The 22,723-nt window shown below is 38.7% G+C and overlaps 1 protein-coding gene across 1 annotated transcript in view; it reads left to right on the top strand.

Moving 5' to 3' along the window:
- Window positions 1–22,723, top strand: part of LOC149778330 (uncharacterized) — a 61,593-nt gene that overhangs the window by 17,852 nt on the left and 21,018 nt on the right. Inside the window, exons 6-10 of the mRNA XM_089939140.1 lie at window positions 9,502–9,678; window positions 13,523–13,638; window positions 16,566–16,620; window positions 20,785–21,015; window positions 21,869–21,998. Coding sequence (XP_089795266.1) covers window positions 9,502–9,678; window positions 13,523–13,638; window positions 16,566–16,620; window positions 20,785–21,015; window positions 21,869–21,998 — 709 coding nt within the window. The remainder of the gene's footprint in view (window positions 1–9,501; window positions 9,679–13,522; window positions 13,639–16,565; window positions 16,621–20,784; window positions 21,016–21,868; window positions 21,999–22,723) is intronic.

Here is a 22,723-nt window from a genome sequence, read left to right as displayed (position 1 = left end):
TTTATTTCGGAAGCAATAAAGGTACTTTCTAACTAGACATCTTCGTTCTCCAGTAGGGAATCTAAATCTTGCATACTGTAACATACACTTCAGAGTTTGTCTAGATGTTTCGTCTTCCGCTAAGCAGATTCCACGTAAAATATGTTGGTAATCCTTTAACTCATCTTCCTCAATACGTTGCTCTAGGTGAGTCTCGAAGTAACCAAAATTACGAACATTTAGTTCATTCACTAACTGAAAGTGTTGAACATGGTCTGACCACTGAAACAGTTTCTGACGAATCAGTCCTCTTATACCATTCAGGTACCAATGGTTAAAGATCTGGTGACGTAACGGATGCAATTGTTCTTTACGTTTGACTTGTATTTTGACCAGCTCTCGGTAAATGCGTTCTCTCAACTCCACAGGCAAAGCACGAATGTTCTCTTGTAAAGTATCCATGAATAGGTCAGTCCGTACAATTCACAATCTTCTCCTAGAGCAAAAGTAATCCACATAGTGAGTAATTTCTGACCACTGCCATTCAGGGTAACGTCCAAGAATGTCACTGAACTCTTTTGATGTAAACGGTCTAGAGTAATATAATAGGACGAATGCACACTTGACCCAGAGAAATCTAACACACTGGTTGATTTTTTTTTCACTTTCCTCTTGTGAATTTCTCGGCACAAAAGTTCTACAGTCACCCATTGAGATTTCACTCTGGCAAACCCCTGCCAAACTTCCTTGTAAATCTTCTCTTGCAGTTCTTTAGGTAATGATTCAATATCGTTTCTGAAATGAAGTTTAAATACTGGTCTCGGTGATGTCCAACATTTGACTCCTAACCAATCTGGTTTCTTCTTCTTCGTCAACGACATGGTAAGTTACTTCAATGTCTCGGCCCCACTAAGGGTAAGTAATGACAATTCGGTGACCATCGAGCATGTTCTAGGTAGGCCGAATCTTGTGGTTCCCAGTGGTGAAGTGACACACCGCAACTGAAGCACTTGACTTTATCCCCTTCGCCCAAGTAGAAAAATCCGGCTCTGGCTAATTCTTCGGGGGTCGGTCCTCCCAGATACTTAGGCCATTTTCCTTTGAACGATTGAAAACGATTTTCAAAGTTGCAGTATTCCGACAAACGCACAGGGAACGAATATTCGTCTTTCACAGGTTCGTTTCGATGAGGGCTGGGTGACATGGACAGGAGTTTGCTCAGGGCTGGATGACATCCGTAGGGGGGTAGACGTGAAGGTGAACATCCACCTTTAAAATGAAACCCAGTAAAGTGTCCAAGAGGACGAGCGGCATCGCTTTCGCATCCCTCAGGTTTGGCACGCACAGCATCACTTTCCATGATAGGGGTAGTGAGAACAAAGTTCCCATGATGCTTTACAGCATCGCTAAGGTCACAGCGTACAGCATCGTTCCCATCGCATCCTCACAATCGCATTCCACTTCAGAAGTCCCACACTTGAAGTGTACCTGTCTGAATTTGTTTTGTGTTTCTCTGAAAGTATTCATCTTGTTCGCTTGGTCTTGGTAGTCACAATGAACTATCGATCTTGACCATAGCCCCTTTTTATACTAGTCGCACTGCAGTCTCAAGCTTGTACATCGTTCCTTTTTTATGTCTTGTTTTGGAAGGTACCGTTTCTAAGGTACCGTCATCATTGTACCGTAATGTCATGGGTGGAAAGGGTATAGAAAGGTAAGGGCAGTACGGAGACCATCGAGTATGTTCCAGAATAGCTGAATCTTTATAGATACATAGATCCATTCGTAACTTCAGTCCGCAAGCTAAACACTGTACTTCGTATCCCAATCCTGACTCAGGTCCCAAGTAGACAAATCCTGTTCTAGCTAAAACATGCGAAGAAGGTAATCCTTTCCTATCCGTAGGCCATGCTTTTAACGTGTCCAATCGACGGGCACAATCACAATAGTCAGGGAAGAAAACCGGAAAATGGTAGGGTTTGAACTTGGAGTTCTCATCGGGTTTCTCACTCGATTCTTGCTGTGGCGAAGCCATTCTTCTGGTGGGTGGCTATCCTCTTACAACCAATGTTTTATACCAACATGTCCATACGGCAAAGTAAAGTGGTTGGGCAGTCGCAGTCGCTTCTGGTACACGATTTGATAGACGTTTTCCAAGGGTCGACTGACGATGTGGTGAGTGGGTAAACGTACAATCTTGTTGGGTTGATAGGTGGTCACTTTAAAGTGTTCATCTTCTCTTGACTGCAAAGCTTCTTTCAATACGCCAAAGTTCACCACTCGACTGGTACGATAATTCAGAGTCAATCCTTTCACTTTACACGTCGTGTGCACTTCTCCTTGTTTGTTCCGGTATTCGTAACCGTAATTTTTAGGACCACCACTGGCGAAACTTAGAATCTTGTCGTCGGGGTGCTCGTCTGTCCAGGCTCCTAAACGGTCTCCTTCGATGTCAGGGTGCTGTTGACTCGGGTGATCGATGTAAATGCAACTGTCCGTGTCAAAGTACAGGACACGTTCCCCTAACAGTTCTAAAGCTTCGTACAATTTTAAGCGAGCATGAGCTGTCACGTAAGCCGCAATGATGACATTTCCAAAGGGGTCGTCTTGTACAAAGTCCAGATCTTCTTCTTAATTCACTAAGATCAAATCCTCGCGAACGACGTCCACGTGTTTCATGAATTTGGTTTTGTCGTGAATCATCTGGAAGTAGAGGGAAGGTTCGGTCAAATATTCCGTCTTGGGTAAACACGGTCGTTGTGCCATTTCACCCACAAGCAATTTAACATCACTCTGGCAAACGATCGCCTGCCTTCGTTTTTCTCGATGTGATCTAAAGGGATGCCTTCTTGTTCATAGTATTTCTCTTTGAATGTCTTTTGGTCTTCGGGAGTGTGACACCAGGACGGATAGCCGCTGGCTTCTTGCTTCAGTTTCAAAAAGGCATCCACGTAGTCTGCGAAAATGCCTTTATGCGTGGGGTCACCCTTGTGGCATTGTTGTGTCTTGGGAAAGTGGCAAATTTCGTACACTTCTAACAGTTGGTATCCCATGTCCAGAGCTTTGAACAATTCTACGCTGACCCAGGTTCCCGTCAAGGTGCGTTCTTCCTGGGTGTGCTGACAAGGCTGGTCTTGGTTGCACGTTTAGGCACAAGTACGGCACAAAGGAAACATCAGTTTGCCTTGACAATGGTGCGGTAACACGGGATGGTACAAGTCGGTGGGAGGCAAAACTTTGCACTTGATCAAACCTTCGTATTGTCGAATGTTTTTCAGGTTGATGTGTTCCGTGAACAATTGCGGGTGCCCTGCAGGAAAGCGACACTATTTGCATACGTAGGGATACAGCGAACACACGTCCAATTATTTGATTTCTTCTCCGTTCTCTTCGTCAGCTTGGTACAGCAAACAGGTGGCATTGGTCCTTCCTTCGTACAAACTATCCCTCGGGTTCAGGGGGACCATGAACTGGTAACTTTCCACGAGGCGTTTAAACTCGGATCGGTTTTCAAACGGTGATCGTACTCGTGTTCCCACATTTCCACCACTTGGTATCCTTCCTGTTCTAACTTTAGTCGTCGCTGACAAGTGGCGTGGTACAAGTCTTTCATGGTTCGTTGTAAAAACTGATTTTTAGTGACGCGGTCAGGGTAACAGACGGGACATCCGTGAAATAAGCAACCGTTAAATTCGTACACGATCTTGGGGTTTTCTAAGTCTCAGCCATCGACCGAATGCGTTCCGATGGTCTTTTCGCCCCCTCCGTTGTGGGCATGCTGAATCCACTTGTCTTCCTTGTCGCACAAGTAATGTAACCAGCGTAGGGCTTTGACCGAGTATTGACGTTTGACATAGTTGGTCGTTTGAGGACTGATGACAGCCACAGTGTTTTCAGGCATGAATCGTTGGCGGTACACTAAGGAACACGCTTTGGCAATGGTGCAAGCTTCTTTCAAAGGATCGACCCCTCCGTGTTCCATGAACAGTTCTCGAAATTTTACACAGCACCGCCGTAAAATGTCCACGTCGGAACGACAATACTTTAGCATTTCTTCCTGAAAGTCGAAAGGGTCCGAGGCGTGAGCCTGGTACCAAGCGTAGAAAGCTTCTCGTTGTTCGGTACGCATGTTGTCAGGGTCGTAATAGTGAGCCTCAGGTAAATGGGGTAGAACGGCGTGTTGATTGGCTTCCGTATTGAAAAAGTGTGGAAAGTACCCTTTAGCCATTTCTGTCATTCCAAACGTTTTAGGCATTCGACTCAAAGGCATGGCCAAGTAACTCATCGAATCTTTAAACTGTACTTGTCCCACTTGCATGAAAATGATTTTGGCTTTGTTCAAAGTCACTTTAGGACGTTCGGTGCCATGTTCCGTATAGTATCTGAGAAGAAACTGTCCATCGTATCCGGAGAAATTGTGAGCCATCACTGTGGCATGACGATGACAATCTCCGGATCGTTCGATGTCCTCTTGGCTCCATGTCTTGTCGATGGGGTCTAAGACCCATTGAGCGAAATCGGCTAGCGTGTTCGGCCCTCGAAAGATTTTTTCACGTCCTCCAGGAATCTTACTGCAGTGAGGGCAATAACTCAAGATAGTCCTTGAATGCACTTTTCGCACTCTCGATGAGCCACGCAGAAATTAGGAATGTGAATACCGGTCTCTTGCATGCATTCGAAATCGAAAAAGATGAAATTGTCTTTCTTCTTGTGTCCATCCTCTTTCTCTGGTTGGGGTTGGTATTTTTGCACGTAGCATTGATGTTCCAAGTCCACGATGTGGTGACAAATGTGACATTTTTTCTTTCCTGAACATACGTGTGCCTTGGCACTATTGGCACGTATTCCTTGTCCACACGCGGGGCACAATCTCAGGAGTTGACAAGCGCATTTCTTCTGTGAACCTTGCGCCTTCAAATGTTGTTGGTAACAGGCAGGGCTGGCAAACGTGCGCTGACAAGTTGAACAATGCACTGGTTCTTGCCCTTCGCTCAGACAGGGTGGAGAGGCCAAACATCTTGAGCATTTCGAGCCACAATGCTTGTGTTGCTCTCGATTGTTATAGCCATAGTCACATTTTTCACAGTAATAACCGTATCCCAGGAATCCGGTAATACTGGTAATGGTATCGAAATGGTCATCGTGATGATAGACGTGAATGTCTTTTTCCGTCCTTAAAGTCTTTCCCTCGAAACAACAGAGGCCCACGCATTTCTTGACGGTGCACTTTCAAGGTGTAGCGTGGAGCTAGGATATCTTGCAAGTTTTGCATCTCAGGAATGCCACAGGGTGTGTCTGTGGACAGGCCGGCTTGTTGTAACAGGAGTTCTGCTTCACTTCGTTGTTTGGCTCGGTCGGATCGTTGAATAATTTTCCAGGTTCTTTTCCATTCTACCGTGTCGTTCTTGTTGGCATAGGTTCGTCCCACCACGATGGCACGGACTAAACACATCTGGTCTTGAGAGTTGTGAATTCGGACTAGACTTGTTTTGGTGCTGCGAAGCTCGTCCACCAATAACATCTTTTTGCGTCCAGTCCCTTGAGGAGGAGAGACGTGGGTCATGTCCAGTGTGGCTTTTCCATCGGTGATGTCAAACTGGTCATTGGATTGTTGTACGTGTTGAATCTTGTCCATGACTTTGGAAGCAGTCAATTCTGCAGGGGTGCTAAACTCGATCCAAACAGGGGATTTCAAACAGTCGTGTTGTATGGAAAGTCTCAAGCGATCGTCTTCTTTGGGTTGACATTGTCGCTTTAGTGTGGTGAGCAAAGAATCCCACACCCCGGTGATGAACCCTTCTGCTTTCTCTAACGGTACTTCAGCCTTGAAATCTTTAAACTTCACCGTGTATTTGTAAGCCGTGGTTCTAAATTTTCTAGAGGAGCGCTTTTCCGTCTCTCGAATTGAATAGTACTTTTCAGGGTTGACTAAGGGTGGTGAACTTTGTTTAGAGGGTTTGGATTCTGGTTCACTCATGTCCTCTTCAAAATCACTGGCATGAATTTGTGCCAAGACTTCAGCCCTGGTACGAGGCGATAGATCACGTTTCTGCCTCTTACTTTCTTCTTCTTTCTTCTCAAATGAATTGGATCGTTTCATCTTGATAGCAAAACGTCAAATGACTAAAGTTTAAACACCATAGACTAATTTATAGTCATGGCAGACCAGCGTATATAAAAGGGTGTGTGTCTTGTCCTTTCACTATTCATTTCACTCTCAAACCGAGCACAACGATGGAAGAGACTACACAATTCGAACATTTCATCAGAGCTTTGCGAGGGGTCATTAGAAAATTCTCTTCAGACCAGCCGACGGACTACTCTCCTTCCTTGCGAGATAAAAGTCAAGATACTTGCTATATCTGTCAGAAGAAAGGGCATTGGTCTTCAGAGTGTCCAGACCGTCAAAAGAGAAAAAAAGGGGCTAGAAAAGACAAAAGTCAAGATACCTGTTATTATTGTCAAGAAAAAGGACATTGGTCTCCAGATTGCCCAAAAAAGAAACAAGAGGAGTCAGAAGAAACGAGGGATTCTTCAGAAGAAGAGAGGGATTCTTCAGAGGAAGAAAGCAGCCAGGTAAAGAAAAAGAAACAGGAGAAGAAAAGAAGAAGGGAAGAAAGTGAGGAGGAAGAGGAGGAAAAGACTGTAACGGTGAAGAAATTCAAAAAACAGAGAAACTAAACAATGAGACAGAAGAAGTCTATGAACTTTTTAAAGTGCTCTGTTGTGAATTGTGAATTGGATTGTAAATATTTATAAAAGAATAAATTAGGTATAAAAAGGTAAGTGTCTTTGAGTTTTGATTTTAAAATAAGAACGTACACTCACACATTCATACACACGTACTATAGGGGTAAAATGTTTTGTTTTTTTAGTTATTGGCAATTGAAAGTGTATCTCTTTTCGAGAGACGTGGGTGGCCCTGAAAAGAGCCTTTGGTTTTTGGTGTAGGGGTGAGTTTAAGCAATCAACTTTAACTGTCTTAAGCCTTTTCCACGGCCAAGGCCTACTTCTGGACTGCGTCCTGTTGATGATGATGATTTGGTTGAAATCACTAAGGGTGGTACGGTAGGCTTAGTCACAGGGTTGGAGTGTTTAGCTCGGGAAGGTCGTATTCTCTTCGGTCGTAATAAAGAAGCCTGATACATTTGTTTCAGACTTCTTAACTCCGCTAAAATGTCTAACAGTACCGTGACCGTTTGATTTTCACACCCTTGTTTCTTTGCTGCTGCTTCTTCTTGTTGTTGTGTTTTTCTTACCTCTTCTTCTTGCTGTTGATGCTGTAGAAGAAAAGCTTGTTCCTCTTCCTTTTGCTGTTGTATAAATTTCTCCAATTCTTCTTTCTGCCTCTGTCTAACATTCTCCACGTGCGGTAATGAAGAAGGTGACGAAGGTTCCGGAACAAATTCTTGCGAGGTAAGAAAATCCATAAAATCCCAATTCACCTCTTCTGAAAGTAAGTCCGGGTTCCCTTGGGTGGTCTCCACTGCTGGTGCACCCCAATTTATCGTTTTCTGAGTTTCCGTCATGTTGAATAACTGTCGTATGAATTGACTGCGCACAGATGCTAGCGAATCTATATAGACCACGTGACGTCACAGACTGCTCTCTTCGGATTGGATGCGGGCTGACTGAATTTTGTAACGCGTGTTTGGATTGGTCAACAAACTCAATCCGTTTCAATCCTTCCTCTCCCTATAAATAAAGCGCAGTTCACTGCATTGATTCACCTGTTCTCGGCGCCTCAACATGTGGACCGACGTACACTTTTCCACGCTTGTGTCTTCGATGATGTTCCGGACGGACATACCCATGTATGTCCGATCCAACTGGACAGTTGTCCATAGGACAGACACCAGTCTGTGGATACGTAGGATCTACGTAGAAAGACAATGATGCCTCAAAAGAGTCCTGATTTACGGTCCTACATGAGACGCAGCCTAAGGACAAGAAGAAGACCAATGCGGTGCCCCTTATGTTAATGGATACATTAACATAAACCCAAAGGCCCTTTTCAGGGCCACTCCAATCTCTCGAAAAGAGATAGACTTTCAATTGCCTACCCCATTTTTTTTTTTTTTTAATTTTTTTTTAAAAAAACAATAGAGACCCATCAGGGTGGGACCCTATTAAAATAGGGTCCCGACCCTGTTCCATTTTCCTTTGTCGCTCAACAGTCCCAAAATATATTCCCCATGTTAAATTCCCATTGTCGATCAACAGTCCCACGATTTATTCCCCATGTTAAATTCCAATTGTCGCCAGGGTACAAACTTTTTTCTCTAATGTTAAATTTTCCATTGTCGCCAGGGTACAACCCCCCTATTTTAGCATTAAATTCCCATTGTCGCTAGGGTATCCCCATTCACTACTTCTGGGCATGTCACCGTTTTGAACTGATTAATACAGAGGTTCTCACTGTTAAAGAAATGTATACAATATTGGACTTGGTTTGTGCTGATGTTCTTCTGCGCTCCGATTGTCACAATCACTGCATTGTTACAAAACTGATCCCGGGGAATGTAATAAATTTGCACACTAGCTTTTATTGTCTATTTTAAATTTGGAGCGGATCCTCAAAGCTTTTCCGTATATTGCAAACATTATTAAATCATATAAAGGTTTCAAGTGTATCTGACATTACACTATATGACAGTGTCTTCAACCAATTTCCAATTCTTTTGTGTGTGTTCTTTAAATTTATTTATGTGTTTTCTTTCTCGACATGACTTTTTAATCATACAGGCTGATCCAGCATTGTGTTGTAGTATGTTGTATATCCAGCGCCTCGTTTGAGAGGACACATGGGTTGTTAATGGGTAGGGTGGAAAACTGGAATCTTATATTGCTTTACTAATTATTTCGTTTGACTTTTATGGTTTCAAGCTACCATTCTATGTATATTGTCTTTCACTCTCTCCTAAAATAATAAGTTTTGTTTATCAAAGAGTTCCGATTGCCTATTTTGATTTATCCAGTTCCGCCAATAATGTGGCTATGGGCCTTAAAAGAACAAGATCTCTCGTCGACAGCGTTTGAATATCGCAAGCCTAAACTGCAGTAGGATAACTGGCAACTGACATAACTTCAGTATCCATTTAAAACTTGAACCTGAAATTTGCAATATTGACTTTTATTATTTTAGGTTGTTTTTTTCATTCTTTGTTATAGTAATTGGAGGCGGAGTTTGACCAATGAAATTTCACGAAGTATTTACTGGAAGAAAGGTAGAGTGCCAATCTTCCAGAAGGCACTAATTACGATGGGTATTATAAATGTAATAGAATGATGGTCATTTCCGCATTTTGAAATCTGGATTGAATAGGTTTTTGTTTTCTGTTAAAGAAATGGTTAGGACGTTCGACTTGAGGCTTTGCTGGAGACTTTATCACACACACACACACACACAGACAGATATATATATATATATATATATATATATATATATATATATATATATATATATATATATATATATATATATATATATATATATATATATATATATATATAATTTTACAGGCACAATTTTGAACGTTGAAACTGCCGCTATAAAGGCGTCTGAGGCGTTCAATATAGGAAACAATACAATTGACCCAGAGGACACATTGGTGCGGATAAACAAAGAAAAGTTCACTCGGTACACCCAGGTTATTCGAGTTTATTATGTACAGGGAAAATCAGCCCAGGAACAAGTAGGTATGTAAATTGTGCACTAAGTATGTTTATTAGGTACGCTATTTGTTAAAAAGACTAGCACAACCGGTAAAACACGTTGAAGGCTAGTGGAAAATCAATGCAACGCTAGTCTAAAATACCATCTTTTCGGAAGAAAGTTTTTAATATTTAGAGAATACTGAACTAATATACCTTTTTGTTTGCTATTCCGAATCCCTTCGCGTTTATTAACATCCGTAAGATTTCGTTTGATTCTATTATTTACTCTTTGTTCCCGGCACTATGCACCACGGCGATGGTGAAGATGCCATAAGATTATGAAGCAGTTTATGCTCGTAATTAATCTTAGACATCCATCTGGATACACGTAATAATATCAACAAATGGCATTCTAGCGGTTTTAGTTTTCTTTTACCCTCGCTATGGGGTCCCAACGAGTTGTTTGATTTAAGGCTTTTCACGGCTTTCAATATTAGAAGAGAATCCCAAAAGATGATGAAAACTGTTTTTGAGATGCTTGAATGTGGTCAAAGGCTTTGAATATGGTCTTTGCAGTAAAACAGAGGTTTAATCCGGTAACCGGCTCGAGATGGTGTTATGAGCTGCTGCAAAACAACTCTATCTTCGTCTGTATCTTTCGAACGGTCTGTATATAGGGACGTATGGGATACAATGGGAGGCTCTGATTGCATTGAGTTGACAGAGACAAACGAGAGGAATGTCTTTAGAAGTGATTGATTTCACAAAGGTCAAATAATCGCTTGGGAGCTTTTGATAGCCTTGTTGATGACTTAGGAATACAGAATTATACAATATTTGCAACACAATTTTGCTGCTTCCAGGTGAGGTCAAATTGCCAAATGGCGGAATGATGTTTGGTATTTAGTCGTAAAGGCTATATCATATACCATATGAGGGTTTCATGGATTAGATGATCGTTTTGTATACTGGAGAACTAGTTTCATTTGTCTCAGATAAAGTGAAGGTTTTCTTGCCTCAAAGTCAATGCTTGTGTAAAGGGACGTTGCAGATGTACATGACAAAATCTAAGTCCCTGCATGTGCATCATAACAAGCATATGTTGGTAAAGTCTGGTTTGTACACACTCGCGCCATAGTCAAGTTTCGAACTCACAAATGACCTGTAGAATCGGCGGCAAATCTCACGATCTACTCCCCATTCTGTTTTTTCAACGATTCTTTTTAAATCCAGGGCTTTTTGTCATTTTCGAATAAGCCCGTGACATTTTTTTTCTTCTCCAAAACAGGAATAACACAACCACCGAGAAGGTTTGTGGTCATCATTAAAACGGCAGAAGTGCATACTGTTCTATGCTTCTAAAATCTGAATCCGTTTTCTGAAATCTGATTAAGCGTATCTTTTGTAAACATTTAATAGTATGATTACTCCTTGATCTTTAACAGCTACATAAGTCAACATATAATGAGCAGACATTTTTTGCAATACGGTATTTCAATATACTGTTACTTTTTAGTGTTGATTAGCGTGAATGACTATATGCGTCCATGAGGTATAGCCATCTCCAGATGATACTTCCAGAAATGGTACTGCCTACATTAACTCAAAGGTTTCTATGCTTCACTAAAAGTGGAGACTAAATTAGGTTGGCTGTTCCTCAGACCTAGGTTGACTAGATCATTAATGATGTCGTACCCAGTGCTGTGTTACAAGCTTTATCCATGTTGAGTAAGACGATGACTATATGTTATTCATTTATGAAAGCTTCTCTAATAAATACTTTAAGAGAAGATGGTGTATTTTTCTCATCTGAGTCCACAATGAACAACGTATTATAGGAGTTTCGTTAATTGGAGATACTAGTGTAATTTGTTGTTGTAAATCACTTACATGTGTTTGCCAGTACAGTGTATTACTGATAGTTGGAACGGCCGGGCTGGTCCTTCTGGATATACCGATATCACCGTTGCTTATCGCCAAGTAGGAGTGACGTCGCCAGTTTATCAAATGAACATTTTTGTTCAGCATATATAGATTTGAATCAAGTAAATGCTTTAGAAGTTAATAGGAGATATCATCTGGTCCTGCTGAAGTGTCATGGGATCGAGCAAGAGATTCTTGTAACTCCACGACAGTGAAAAGGTAAGTGCAAGCTTAAGTATTGTCAGGCTTGAAATTTAAATGAACTTCTTTTGCCAGTTGTTTGACACGGCTGATGATTTCAGAATAATTTCCTTTTGAGGTTTTATCGAGAATGTTTTGGAAAGTATTTTGAGGTTTCCGGTAGGTTATTACCATTTCGATTTATTTTACTGTTAAATTCAGCTTTTAAACCAATGAGCTTTAATACAATAGTCCTTACTGATTTTATAAAGGAAGGAGAATGCACCCTATGGAGATACGATCTACATATTTGTCTCTTACTCTCTTTAATGGTAAGATTTACCTTAGCTTGGTATATACGGTATGCATTCGGATTTTAGTTGTTAAATTATCATTGGAATACTGAAGGGGACTTTGTTTCCGGATGAAGTCTTTGCCTACATCGAATCTTAGGAGTATTGGATCCACGATGAGCTCTCAGATTTGACTCGCAGTGGGATTGATTCCTTTCCCAATCTGCCTTCCTCAATTCCCATCTCAGCCTGAGCTCTTGAGAATTGGGAGTAATACTTCTTACATATATTGGATAGTTGCCCCTGCCACTTACCAACTTCTCTTGAAAAGTCAAGTAAAAAAGATCGATTTTATTAAAACGACAAAGATTGTGTTTTGAATGAAAGTCTTCTATTTTCTTCCCACTCTCGTTGATATCGTAGGGACTACTCTGTTTTAGCTATCGGACATCCTGATAGCATGGTTAGTGTTTAGTTCTTGTCACTTTATTCAATGATGCCCTGACTCGGACCCATCAAAGTCGAATTATTTCTGGTCCTTTGAAAACCCGGTCTAAAACTAATGGTTGGAGTTTTGGGTGGTTTTTCCGTAAAATCAGATTATAATTTTGTCGCATGTGCTCTCAATGTGGATATATTTATTTATTGCGTTTCTCACGTGAGAGCCAGATGGAGTGATATTCTCAGGCGAAACAGAAACTTCATTCAATTGACCCTAAACACCGCCCTCATCGGACATGTTCTTTACAAGTTTTGACGTACTGCACTTTGTTGTTTAATCACAAAGGTTACTCTTTATCAAAACGACATTTCATATAAAACTCAAGGCTTGAACATAGCCCTGGAAGCGTGACTTGACTAAGACAAGACCTTTCTAATGAGCGGCAACCTTGGCCCTTTCCACTACTCAGCTATAATAACCTTGTCCTTCAACAACCCGGGACGCAGTCCAGTGGAAACGGGTTGCCTACAATTAGTTGCTTTTTTAAGACATGCAGCGAGGATCCATCGAGACTATCCTACAACCGTGAAATCGCATGGCGGAGTAGGGAAAACGCTAATTATAAATCGATTTGCATTTAAATACGTAAGCCTCGAGGTTGGCGTTTATGTTGCTAGAAATGATGAAACGCAGAATAGAAGTTATAAATATTGTATAATCGGCTCAATCGTTGGCTTATTAAAAACATAATTATGATTTAATTGTATTGTATGAGAAAATAAATATTCTACGTACGGATTTCAGGCGGGAACGGTTCGAAACAACAGTTTCAGCGAGTTCCGTATTGTCGAAGAAAAAGCTTTCTGACCTTCCACCCAAACACAAACGTCCAAATATCTAACATAGGGTGGAAATGGACAGAGAACATTTTGGACGAGGTGTTGTCCGATATACATGCATGTGCGAAAAAATGTAATCAAACAATGAGTTAAATATAGCAGAACCTTCAAGCATTTTGGAAAGTTAATGGCTTTGTATATATTACCAGGGATGCATGAGTTTGTACCGGAAATGACGGAGGCACCAGATATGTTGAGAAGGGCAAAATTCAGCAGCTCGACAGAAACATTGACACGGATTGCAACCTGGCTCCACCATCAACAGGTATTATCCCTCCCAAGCACTGACGATAGGGAAAACCCTTTCCTAGACGTGGGTTAGGACTGTAGGCCTTACAAGGCAATATACTCTGATACCGTATAGCCTATATACTTGATAGTGATTTAAATTCGTCTGTATTATTGAAAAACGAGGTGAGTGCTAAACCTAAATTCCAGAATTTTTTTAATGATTTAACGAACGTTGTCTTGATAAATATATGCAGAATATAATCTTTGGTATGAAAGGCAGATATAAAGCGCAGAATATAGTATTATTGGAGGATGAGCAGAAATTGACGCAAAAAAATCAAGAAATTTTAATAATGTCAGCTTACATGTCACACTATTATACAACTGTTTGATTCTGAGGTCATTCAATGTACTTGCTTAAGGTTATCTATAACATCGATATTACCCCTTGGATGAACTAACGAGAAATCGATGTTATCATTAAAAGAGACGATATTTTTCCGTTTTAATATATATATAGCTCCTGTAACCATAGTGACTGAGAGAGTGTTGAAACAGGGCATGGTTCTGTTGTTGGAGAAATCCTTGTCACGAAAAACTCTGGTTCTTTCCTCATTTTCCAAAGTTAAATGAATGGGAAAGTTATTGATTTTAAAATTTCAGTAATCGTCTTTGAATAGAATCTAATGACACTGGAAGTTTTCAGTTTTTAACCAATTTACACATTATCTACTACAACTATTAAATGTTGGTCCGTTTATCATTCGCCATGGAATACGTGTGATTGAGTACCCTATTACGTTCGCTTTTCATTTGAAACTACGTTCCACTGCTTCTTTATCAGTAGCTATATTCAAAAATATATCAACGGCGGTGCTGACTCATATATTGTCACTTGGGGATAATAATAATAATAATTATGAAGAACGCGCGCTGTAACGTTAACATTACGTTGCTGTCCCCATGCGTATGACTTATAACATACATTCAGGCGATCATCGTCACGAATGGAGGATGATTACATTGAATTCATAAAGTTATATGAAAGAATTAAATATCAGGATAAAATAACAATCTCATAAAATCTAATTGCAGTTGTGAATTTCATTGTATGAGATGTACATTTATATCGTACTTAAATCCAGTTACTCATTTGAATTTTGACAGAGGTTCTCCATACCCTTAAATGAAATATGCAGCTTGTATCTCTGCAGATAACCTCTTATGCACTGCGGAATGCTATACCTTTAAATCAAGTATGCAGTTTAACTCAGGACAGTTAACTTCATTCATGCATTGCGAAATGCCATTAACTATAAAACCGTTCCCGGTATTTCCGGAATCCAGAATTTGAACTAAAACATTCAGGCACGAGGTGAGTCGTTTTATGTGAAGTAATACACTTTCCTCCTACGTGTTTGGAAGTACGAGGTTGTGATTCGACTCCTAAACTGTTATTCTGAGAGTATTCTACAGAGCTTCTTAAATTAGTTTCTTTAAATGCTGCAATCATATTTGAGACAAAATCAACTTGAGTGAATTAAAATGTGGCTAAATTGGAAGATAAATATGCCTCTTAAGTTTGTCTGCAAACAAATTATCCTTGTTATATCGTGATCGTTATTGTATAACCCCTTATAAATGAGTCAAATTAGTTTTACTTCTGCATCACTGGAAATACCGTCCATAGTTGTATAATCACAGGATTGCGAAGGAAATTTATGTTGATTAACGACACGTTTTAAAACGAAGATAACTTGTCTATTGACTACTATGGTAATGATAGTAGGAAATAACTCGCAGCAGTAAATTATTTATTTTTTCTGAATCTCCCTTTCAGACGGTGTTATTCTCATGTAACTGCCCGCATTGAAATCATTTGCAGATTGTATGCGAAGAGCTAAGACTGTAGAGTTTTCATCTTCAGAACGGTTTAGTTTAGTTTAGTGCATGTCAATGTTTTCAAAATCGGTAAACGTTAAAACTAACATGCAAGTGGCTGCTAGTGAAACAGGAATACATCTTTCTAATTAAGTTATATATTTCTAGATCTCTCCTTAAGGGGATTGTTAAAAATATATTTATGTTATTTGTTTTCCTAAAGTGTGTGTAAGTTTCACATCCAGTGTGGTATCTCAGGAAATAGGCTTAAGCTGTCGGGAATAGGGCACATTACACATCACTCACTGATACTGCTGATACATTTAAAGTAGATCATTTTCGTGCGAGTGTACCCCACCCACCCCACCTCCTTGCCTCTATGTGCCGACGTACATGATCTTATCCTGTCAAGATAAGAAATAAAAACATACAGTGAAAACGAAACAATGACAGGAAGAGCAAGGTAGTGCATGCACAGTATAATAAGTCATTAGTTCCTTAAACCTAACGAACATATTTTAGGGCAAATGTTGAGTTTATATTCCTTTAGATTCAACGGCATAGTTTCTGTTATTGTAATTCGTGCACATGTTTAGAAATTTCGGTAACCTTTGCAGCCTCGGAGCGAAAGAATATTTTTATACAAAAAAAAAAGGCAAACGTTTGGATAATATCGTTTTCTGGCTGATGAAATTTGTATTTCAAGTTTATTCTTTGAACCTCATATTAGGTAGAAAGAACTGGGTTGATATTTATACATTCTTTTGAAATGATCAAGTGCTTGTACTGTGGCATGTAATCAATAAGGTCACATAGTTATAATGAAAGGTTTCTTTTTTGAAATGATACTGTATGAACACGTACTTTAAACCCACTTAGAACTTATGAAATTACAAAATTGTAGGCATGGGGTTAGAAATCTTTAATAAGACCCGAATAAATTATGAATGCATGTCTTATTGGGTGGGCCACTGTACGTTTTTAACAGGCTGTAGTAAATAGTATTACCTTGAATAAACAAAAGACAATTTAGTGTACACCAGACTACTTGCATTCTTTTTTTTTCTTCTGATTTTTCAGGGATTACGAGTTGTAAACATACAGCAGTTTGATGTAAAATCTGAAACATTTCCAGGTAAGCTATTTACAAAGATAAATTTCTATCTTCATTGAATGTATATGAATAGGGTTTAAGTTCATGTTAATACAATTCTGTCTGTACTGTACCTGTTGAAAAGAGCTGAGTTCTAAAACTATAAAGGTAATAATTGCTAAAATAGTTTAGATGGTAAACCTTTCTAAATTAAGGCACGCAGATACTCCCCAAAATATCAAATGTAAAGTTGACATTATTTTAAAACTATATAAACTAAACGATAACGTACAAAGTAAGTAACTTGAAATATCCGATCCAAATTTGTCATATAAACCATATTTGTTTGAAATGTCCAAGGTTTCTACGGTGGTGTGTGTTTTCTTTATTTTTAACGTAGCTTTAAACAATTTTCAGTTTTATCACTATGGTGTCTGCAGTATGGCAGTTTATAGTGATGTCTAGCACTTGGGCATCATGCCGCAGACAGGTAGCACCATGTTCCACACAGTAATATTATCATTACACCAGACCGACCAGTTTTAACATTAACATCTTAATGCTGAGTGCCAAGCGAGGCAGCTGTAAGTACTGTTTTAATAAGTCTTTGGTATGACTCGGCCAGGGTTCGAACCTTCGACCTCTCGCATCTGATGCGGACGCTATAACCACTTAGACCACAGGAGCGATTCCTACCGTGGCACATCAAGTAAATGTTTTTTTTGTCTGACAGAATAACATAAATTAATAAACAGGTTTCTCGGTGGAATTCGTTACACTAAAGAATAATATGTTCGACTATAAGTGGACCCAGTAAAGTATGTACTTACCTTCACGAAGTATACACGAGGCGGGTATGTGTGCACTATAAACAAGCGGCACCATGACAACTCGTATCTCTCTGATATATTCCACATGAAAAATGCCACAGTGAAAGGATATGTTTGATGTTCTGAAGATTTTTGGAGTTTGTTCATTCCACATGTATCACCAACAATACAAAAACATGCCGATTGACACCATATTCACTATATGGAGTCTTTCATTCAGAAATAGATTCATGCATGGTGGTGGTGGGCTTTGATTGATTTACCCGCCCTTTGATTACCCTTAATACCCATATGATTAAGTTGATAACTGTACATAGTACTCTCGCTCCTCCCAATTATGATCAAGGTATGTTTCCATCAGGTATGGAATGTTAACGGATTGTCAAATGTAAGGTTTTATAAGGCTTTCAGTGTGGAAAGGAATCCAAAATAATGACGAACTTGTTTTGGGACGTTTTCATATAAGATTTAAGTTTGGGTTACCGGCTCGAAATGGTACTGTGTTGCGTTTGTTTCCATCTTTTGAATCGTCCGTTGGCAAGAAGGATATTTGCTGCATCAAACTGAGCACGGATGTGTATTTAAAACAGCATGAAATTAAGTTTGGTTTATGAACATACGGACAGTATGTGTGTAATTGTGTTTCACGTCAAGAAAAAAGTGTCTATGTAGCGCCAACAGAAGTTTGAAAAATGCAAAATGAATTGCAAAAAATTAAAATCCTTCCAAAATATGTGAAATTAAGTGCTAGGTAAAATACAAAATTTAACGATGAATTGAATTAAAATAAAAAATGACGATTATTCATGTACAATCCATAAAACTTAATTAGAATATATTCGATCAACCGCAATCCCTTGAAACGTTTTCTCGGGCGGTACGTCGTTATACAGCTTCGTTAAGGTGTTTAAATCTAAACATTGATGTCTTGAAGGGTCGACATATTCGACAAAATATGTTGAACTTGCAGTGAACGCTGACAGGATACACATTTGGATGAAGGTTTTAGTCGGAAGGCATGTCCAATACGCCATCATCATAACAGCACCTCATCTCTCCGATTTTTTCTGTACGATGAATGACACTCTCTAATGATGGCTTGGATGGTCTGAAGCTTGTTTGTCGAGTTTTCATTCCACGCATTTTGCCGAGTAAGACGAACATGATTTACATAATATTTGAAGTCGGTATATGGACATTTCCATTCCCAAATTGGGTGCCTGCAGCGTAGCTTTGGTTGCTTTCTTTGGCCTTTCATTACCGTTTACATCAATATGACTAATCAGCCAACAGTACATAATAAGTGTACCCGATTATAGAATAACATGATGTTTCTATAATATCTGGAATGCTAAAGTGTTGTCGTATTCAAGATTCTGCAAAGCTTTTAGAGTTTAAAGGGAATCCAACAAAATGATGTAATCTTTTAGAGAAGATGGAACATAGTAAGACTAATGTCTGCAGTAAAAGTTGTATCAGTTTAACGGCTCGTGATGGTACAATGGGGTGCTGCAATATCATCTCCAATTTTGTCTTTATCATTCGAAACGTCTGTATATAGGAAGGCATGGCTACGATATGAAGCTACGATTTTCTTCAATAAACGATAATGAGAGGATTTGTTGAGGACTGTTTGAATTAGCAGAGGTTGAACATTATTTGGGATGGTTTGATAACCATGGTGGTGATTTGTGAATACATACTGTAGCAATCGATTGGTTAGAGAATAGTTTGGTTAGTACTCTGAAGAGACAATTTTATTCGTCTGAGATAAAGTCACAGTTCATTTTCCGTAACATAGATTTTCTGAAGGTTAAGCTCTAAGTGCTCCCACATAAAGTTCAAGTCTGTGTTTGTGTGCTGTATCATGCATCTGCAGGTACGATTTGCGACCTGATCGTACACAATCGTACATAGTGCGAGTTAGATCTTAACACTGTCAGGTATACTTACAGTAAGACCTTCTCGTCCGATCCATAGTTAGCGTTTGTCGCGACTCGTATTTATTACACGGCAATATACAATACCGATGGAGCGATTGTTTACTGTACAAGCAGTCATATAATTTAGTCTCCTCCACCCCAGGGATAAGATAACCCTCAAGATAGATGTAAATTGGCATCATAAAGAGTATTAGATGTTGAAACTGGGAACCCTTTTCTTCCGACTATTCCGAAATATATTTACAAATATCTAGGTTGACGTTCAGTAGTATGCATACACTTTGATCATGAAGGTATAATCCGAAGGGAGCTTTGGAAAAGTGTGGTATCTATCATAGTTTTGATATTTCCATCTTTCAAGCAGTTGAACATAAAGGTAGGTAAACGACCCTGAAGACCTGGTTTCAATAGGTAATTTATTATGTCGCATATCAATGTCTCATCATCAGCTTTCGACAAGTACATACGATGAATATTGTCCTTTTTTCTTAAAGCTTCTCTAATGAAAGCAACAAAGAACATCAGCAACGGCTCATATATAATTTTTCCATGTGCATTAATTATCATGTTTAACATTACGATTCTTCGAATGAGACGTGACTCAAAAACTTTGATAGGTATGTTATGTACGTTTAATTTTTTTAAGATGTACTTTATATTTAAATATATAGTATTGTATATTGACAAATGTCAAAGAGAATAAGTTTCAAATTATGTTGTTTTATTCTTGCATGCTTATGATCGTATTTCTACTGTAGTTGAATTATATCCATTAACTTATTCATTCCACTGGCAGAGAGATGGGGATACATGCTTATGATCATATTTTTACTGTATTAGAAAGATATCAACATTGTTTAACTTATTATGGTATATTGTGTTTACATTGTACAGAATATTACTGTTTTTACCTTATCTTTGCATGGTTTAAAGATTTTGCTTGTGCTGATTGTTTTGTTTGATATATATATATATATATATATATATATATATATATATATATATATATATATATATATATATATATATATATATATATATAATTTACTGAAGCTGAACATATTTTCGTTTCATATATATTTCATAAAATTTGAACATATGTTCCTTTCACATTTCTTGGTTGTACTTCATGTTTACATTATTTGGAAGGGTTTATCTTACAAAACGTCCGTGCATTTGAATTTGGTTATTTTCAAACATTAATTTAGTTGATGCCATATGGCAAATATTGTGCTGAAGTGAAGGAAACAATTACTACATACTCACACATATATTTACGTTTAATTAAAAGGGGTTATTGTTCTAGCATTCAGTTTGGATTTCTTAATTGTTTTAAAACATTGCTTGAGCCTTACGTTTAGTTGGCACCATTTAGCCTTTAGTGACCAATCCTGTTAAATGCTAATAGATACATACAGACATTTCTTTCACAGGTATGGTCGGCACATCAAGCAACTCCACAGATCACTTCGAAAGTTGTTGGGAAGATAGACGAATGCTCAGAACTTTTCGAGTGTTTTTCACCAAATCCAAAGTCATGCCTGCTCCCGTGTCTCCGCCTTTCCTCACGTCACGAATATTTGTACCATTTAGAACTGGCCATCGATCTTTTGAGACCATGTCCCAGACGATGAACAGGATCAACGCTTGGATGAAACTGACAGGTTAGTTATGGTACCTATAAAGGTGTTAATTGAATACAAATTCATTCGTTACGTCAACATTAAATCTAACCAATCCAGAATTGCTAATTAGATGAGCCTGCTGATTTGAAGAGTTGATTCATTCGAGGTTTATCCATATAGAACTTTTACTTTTAAGATAGGCATAATTCTTCCAAACGTCCGTTTATCTTTGAAGACCAAAATATTTATTACGAGTAGAAGGTTACGATTTATTGCTAAGACTTTCTACAAGAAACTGTGATAAATTCACTAACTATTGGACTTCATTATTAACGGGAGTATGCATGATTGGGCCCGTCGAGTAAGGGTTATGATAATATCGACCTGGACTAGTGTTCATGTTCCTATGTTAAAATCACGGTTAAATTTTTAAAATCTTAAGTCAGTCCATTTTCGCCTGCACAGACGAGTATTGAGACAGAGAGAGAGCGAGAGAGAGAGAGAGAGAGAGAGAGAGAGAGAGCAGAGGACGAAAAGGGCAAGACGTTTTATATTTAACAACCTCACAATATGTCTGTATCGCTGTTCCTTCCGTATTTACTTAACTGTAGTTGCCATGAAATACATACCGTTTCATTGCTTTATATCAAAAAGGTTTGAAACTCTCGTCGCCTCCATCGTTCATATTTTATTGGGGTGAGTGGATTGGCGAATAGAGTTGGGTGGAGATACGCTTTTCCAATATACTTTTTGATCAACTTTAATAGATTATCGCAATGTTTTCACATGCATGACTAAGAGATGATTTTAAACTTGATAGCGATTAAACGATTATCAATTTATGCTTGCTTTATTTATTCATTTATTTATTTATTTATATTTATTTATTCAGGTTTACCGATATTCAGCATAGAAACGACGAGGTTACCATATGTTGCTCATGAATATCAGGGAGTTACTCTTGACAGGTCAGATCACCTGCTTTCGGCAAGATCGGGAGGATACTGGGTAAACTGCATCAGGTAAATAGAGTACCTTAGACTTGACATGTACACCTGTATCGGACCGATCGTAGCTCTGTAGGGTGGTTATCCTGTAATCAATTGAACATGTTGAAAATTTATCCGAAGCGAGAGGACACGTTCTTATTATATAGTCCGTAGAGAAAAGGAGGACAATATTTTATGCCAATATGATATAATTATTTACAAGAAATTTGAGACTTAGGGCAGAGATTTTAAATATGTTTTATTTATAAATGACATTAGTGCTCGTCTCTTAATTCTCAGCTAGTTTTATAGAAGTAACTTTCGTATTAGTACAGGTTAAAAGTAAAAGAGTCATGCTTAGTTTCTTGACTCTTTCTGACAATCAAAGTTGTAGAAATAATAGAGCAGCTTGTATTTAAACTTTTTTTTAAGATAAATATATATTTCATATATGTATGTGTTGAGACTTAACGAGACCACATCACACTAATGACTATACTTTATCTTTCATTAATACGATTGAATTATTAATCTGATGAGGAACATTCAGTGCCGGAGTATGAAACCGATGAGATAAAAATACATATAAATAGATTTGATTGCGTGAAAATACACCAAAAATTGTTTCCTATAGAATCGGAAGCGAGGAAAGTAACTCTTGCATCCTTCGTTGTTGTTAATTTTTAACAATCTTTGTTTTAAAAAATGAAGCCTACTGTGAATTAACTTGGCTTACACATTTTGTTTGTTTGAATCAC

Source organism: Sinohyriopsis cumingii, chromosome 17 (assembly GCF_028554795.1).
Source record: "Sinohyriopsis cumingii isolate HCF-2022 chromosome 17, ASM2855479v2, whole genome shotgun sequence".
In the NCBI taxonomy this organism is placed as follows: Eukaryota; Metazoa; Mollusca; class Bivalvia; order Unionida; family Unionidae; genus Sinohyriopsis; species Sinohyriopsis cumingii.
Note: the sequence above shows the minus strand (reverse complement) of the source record. Positions and strands in the feature narration are given on the sequence as shown.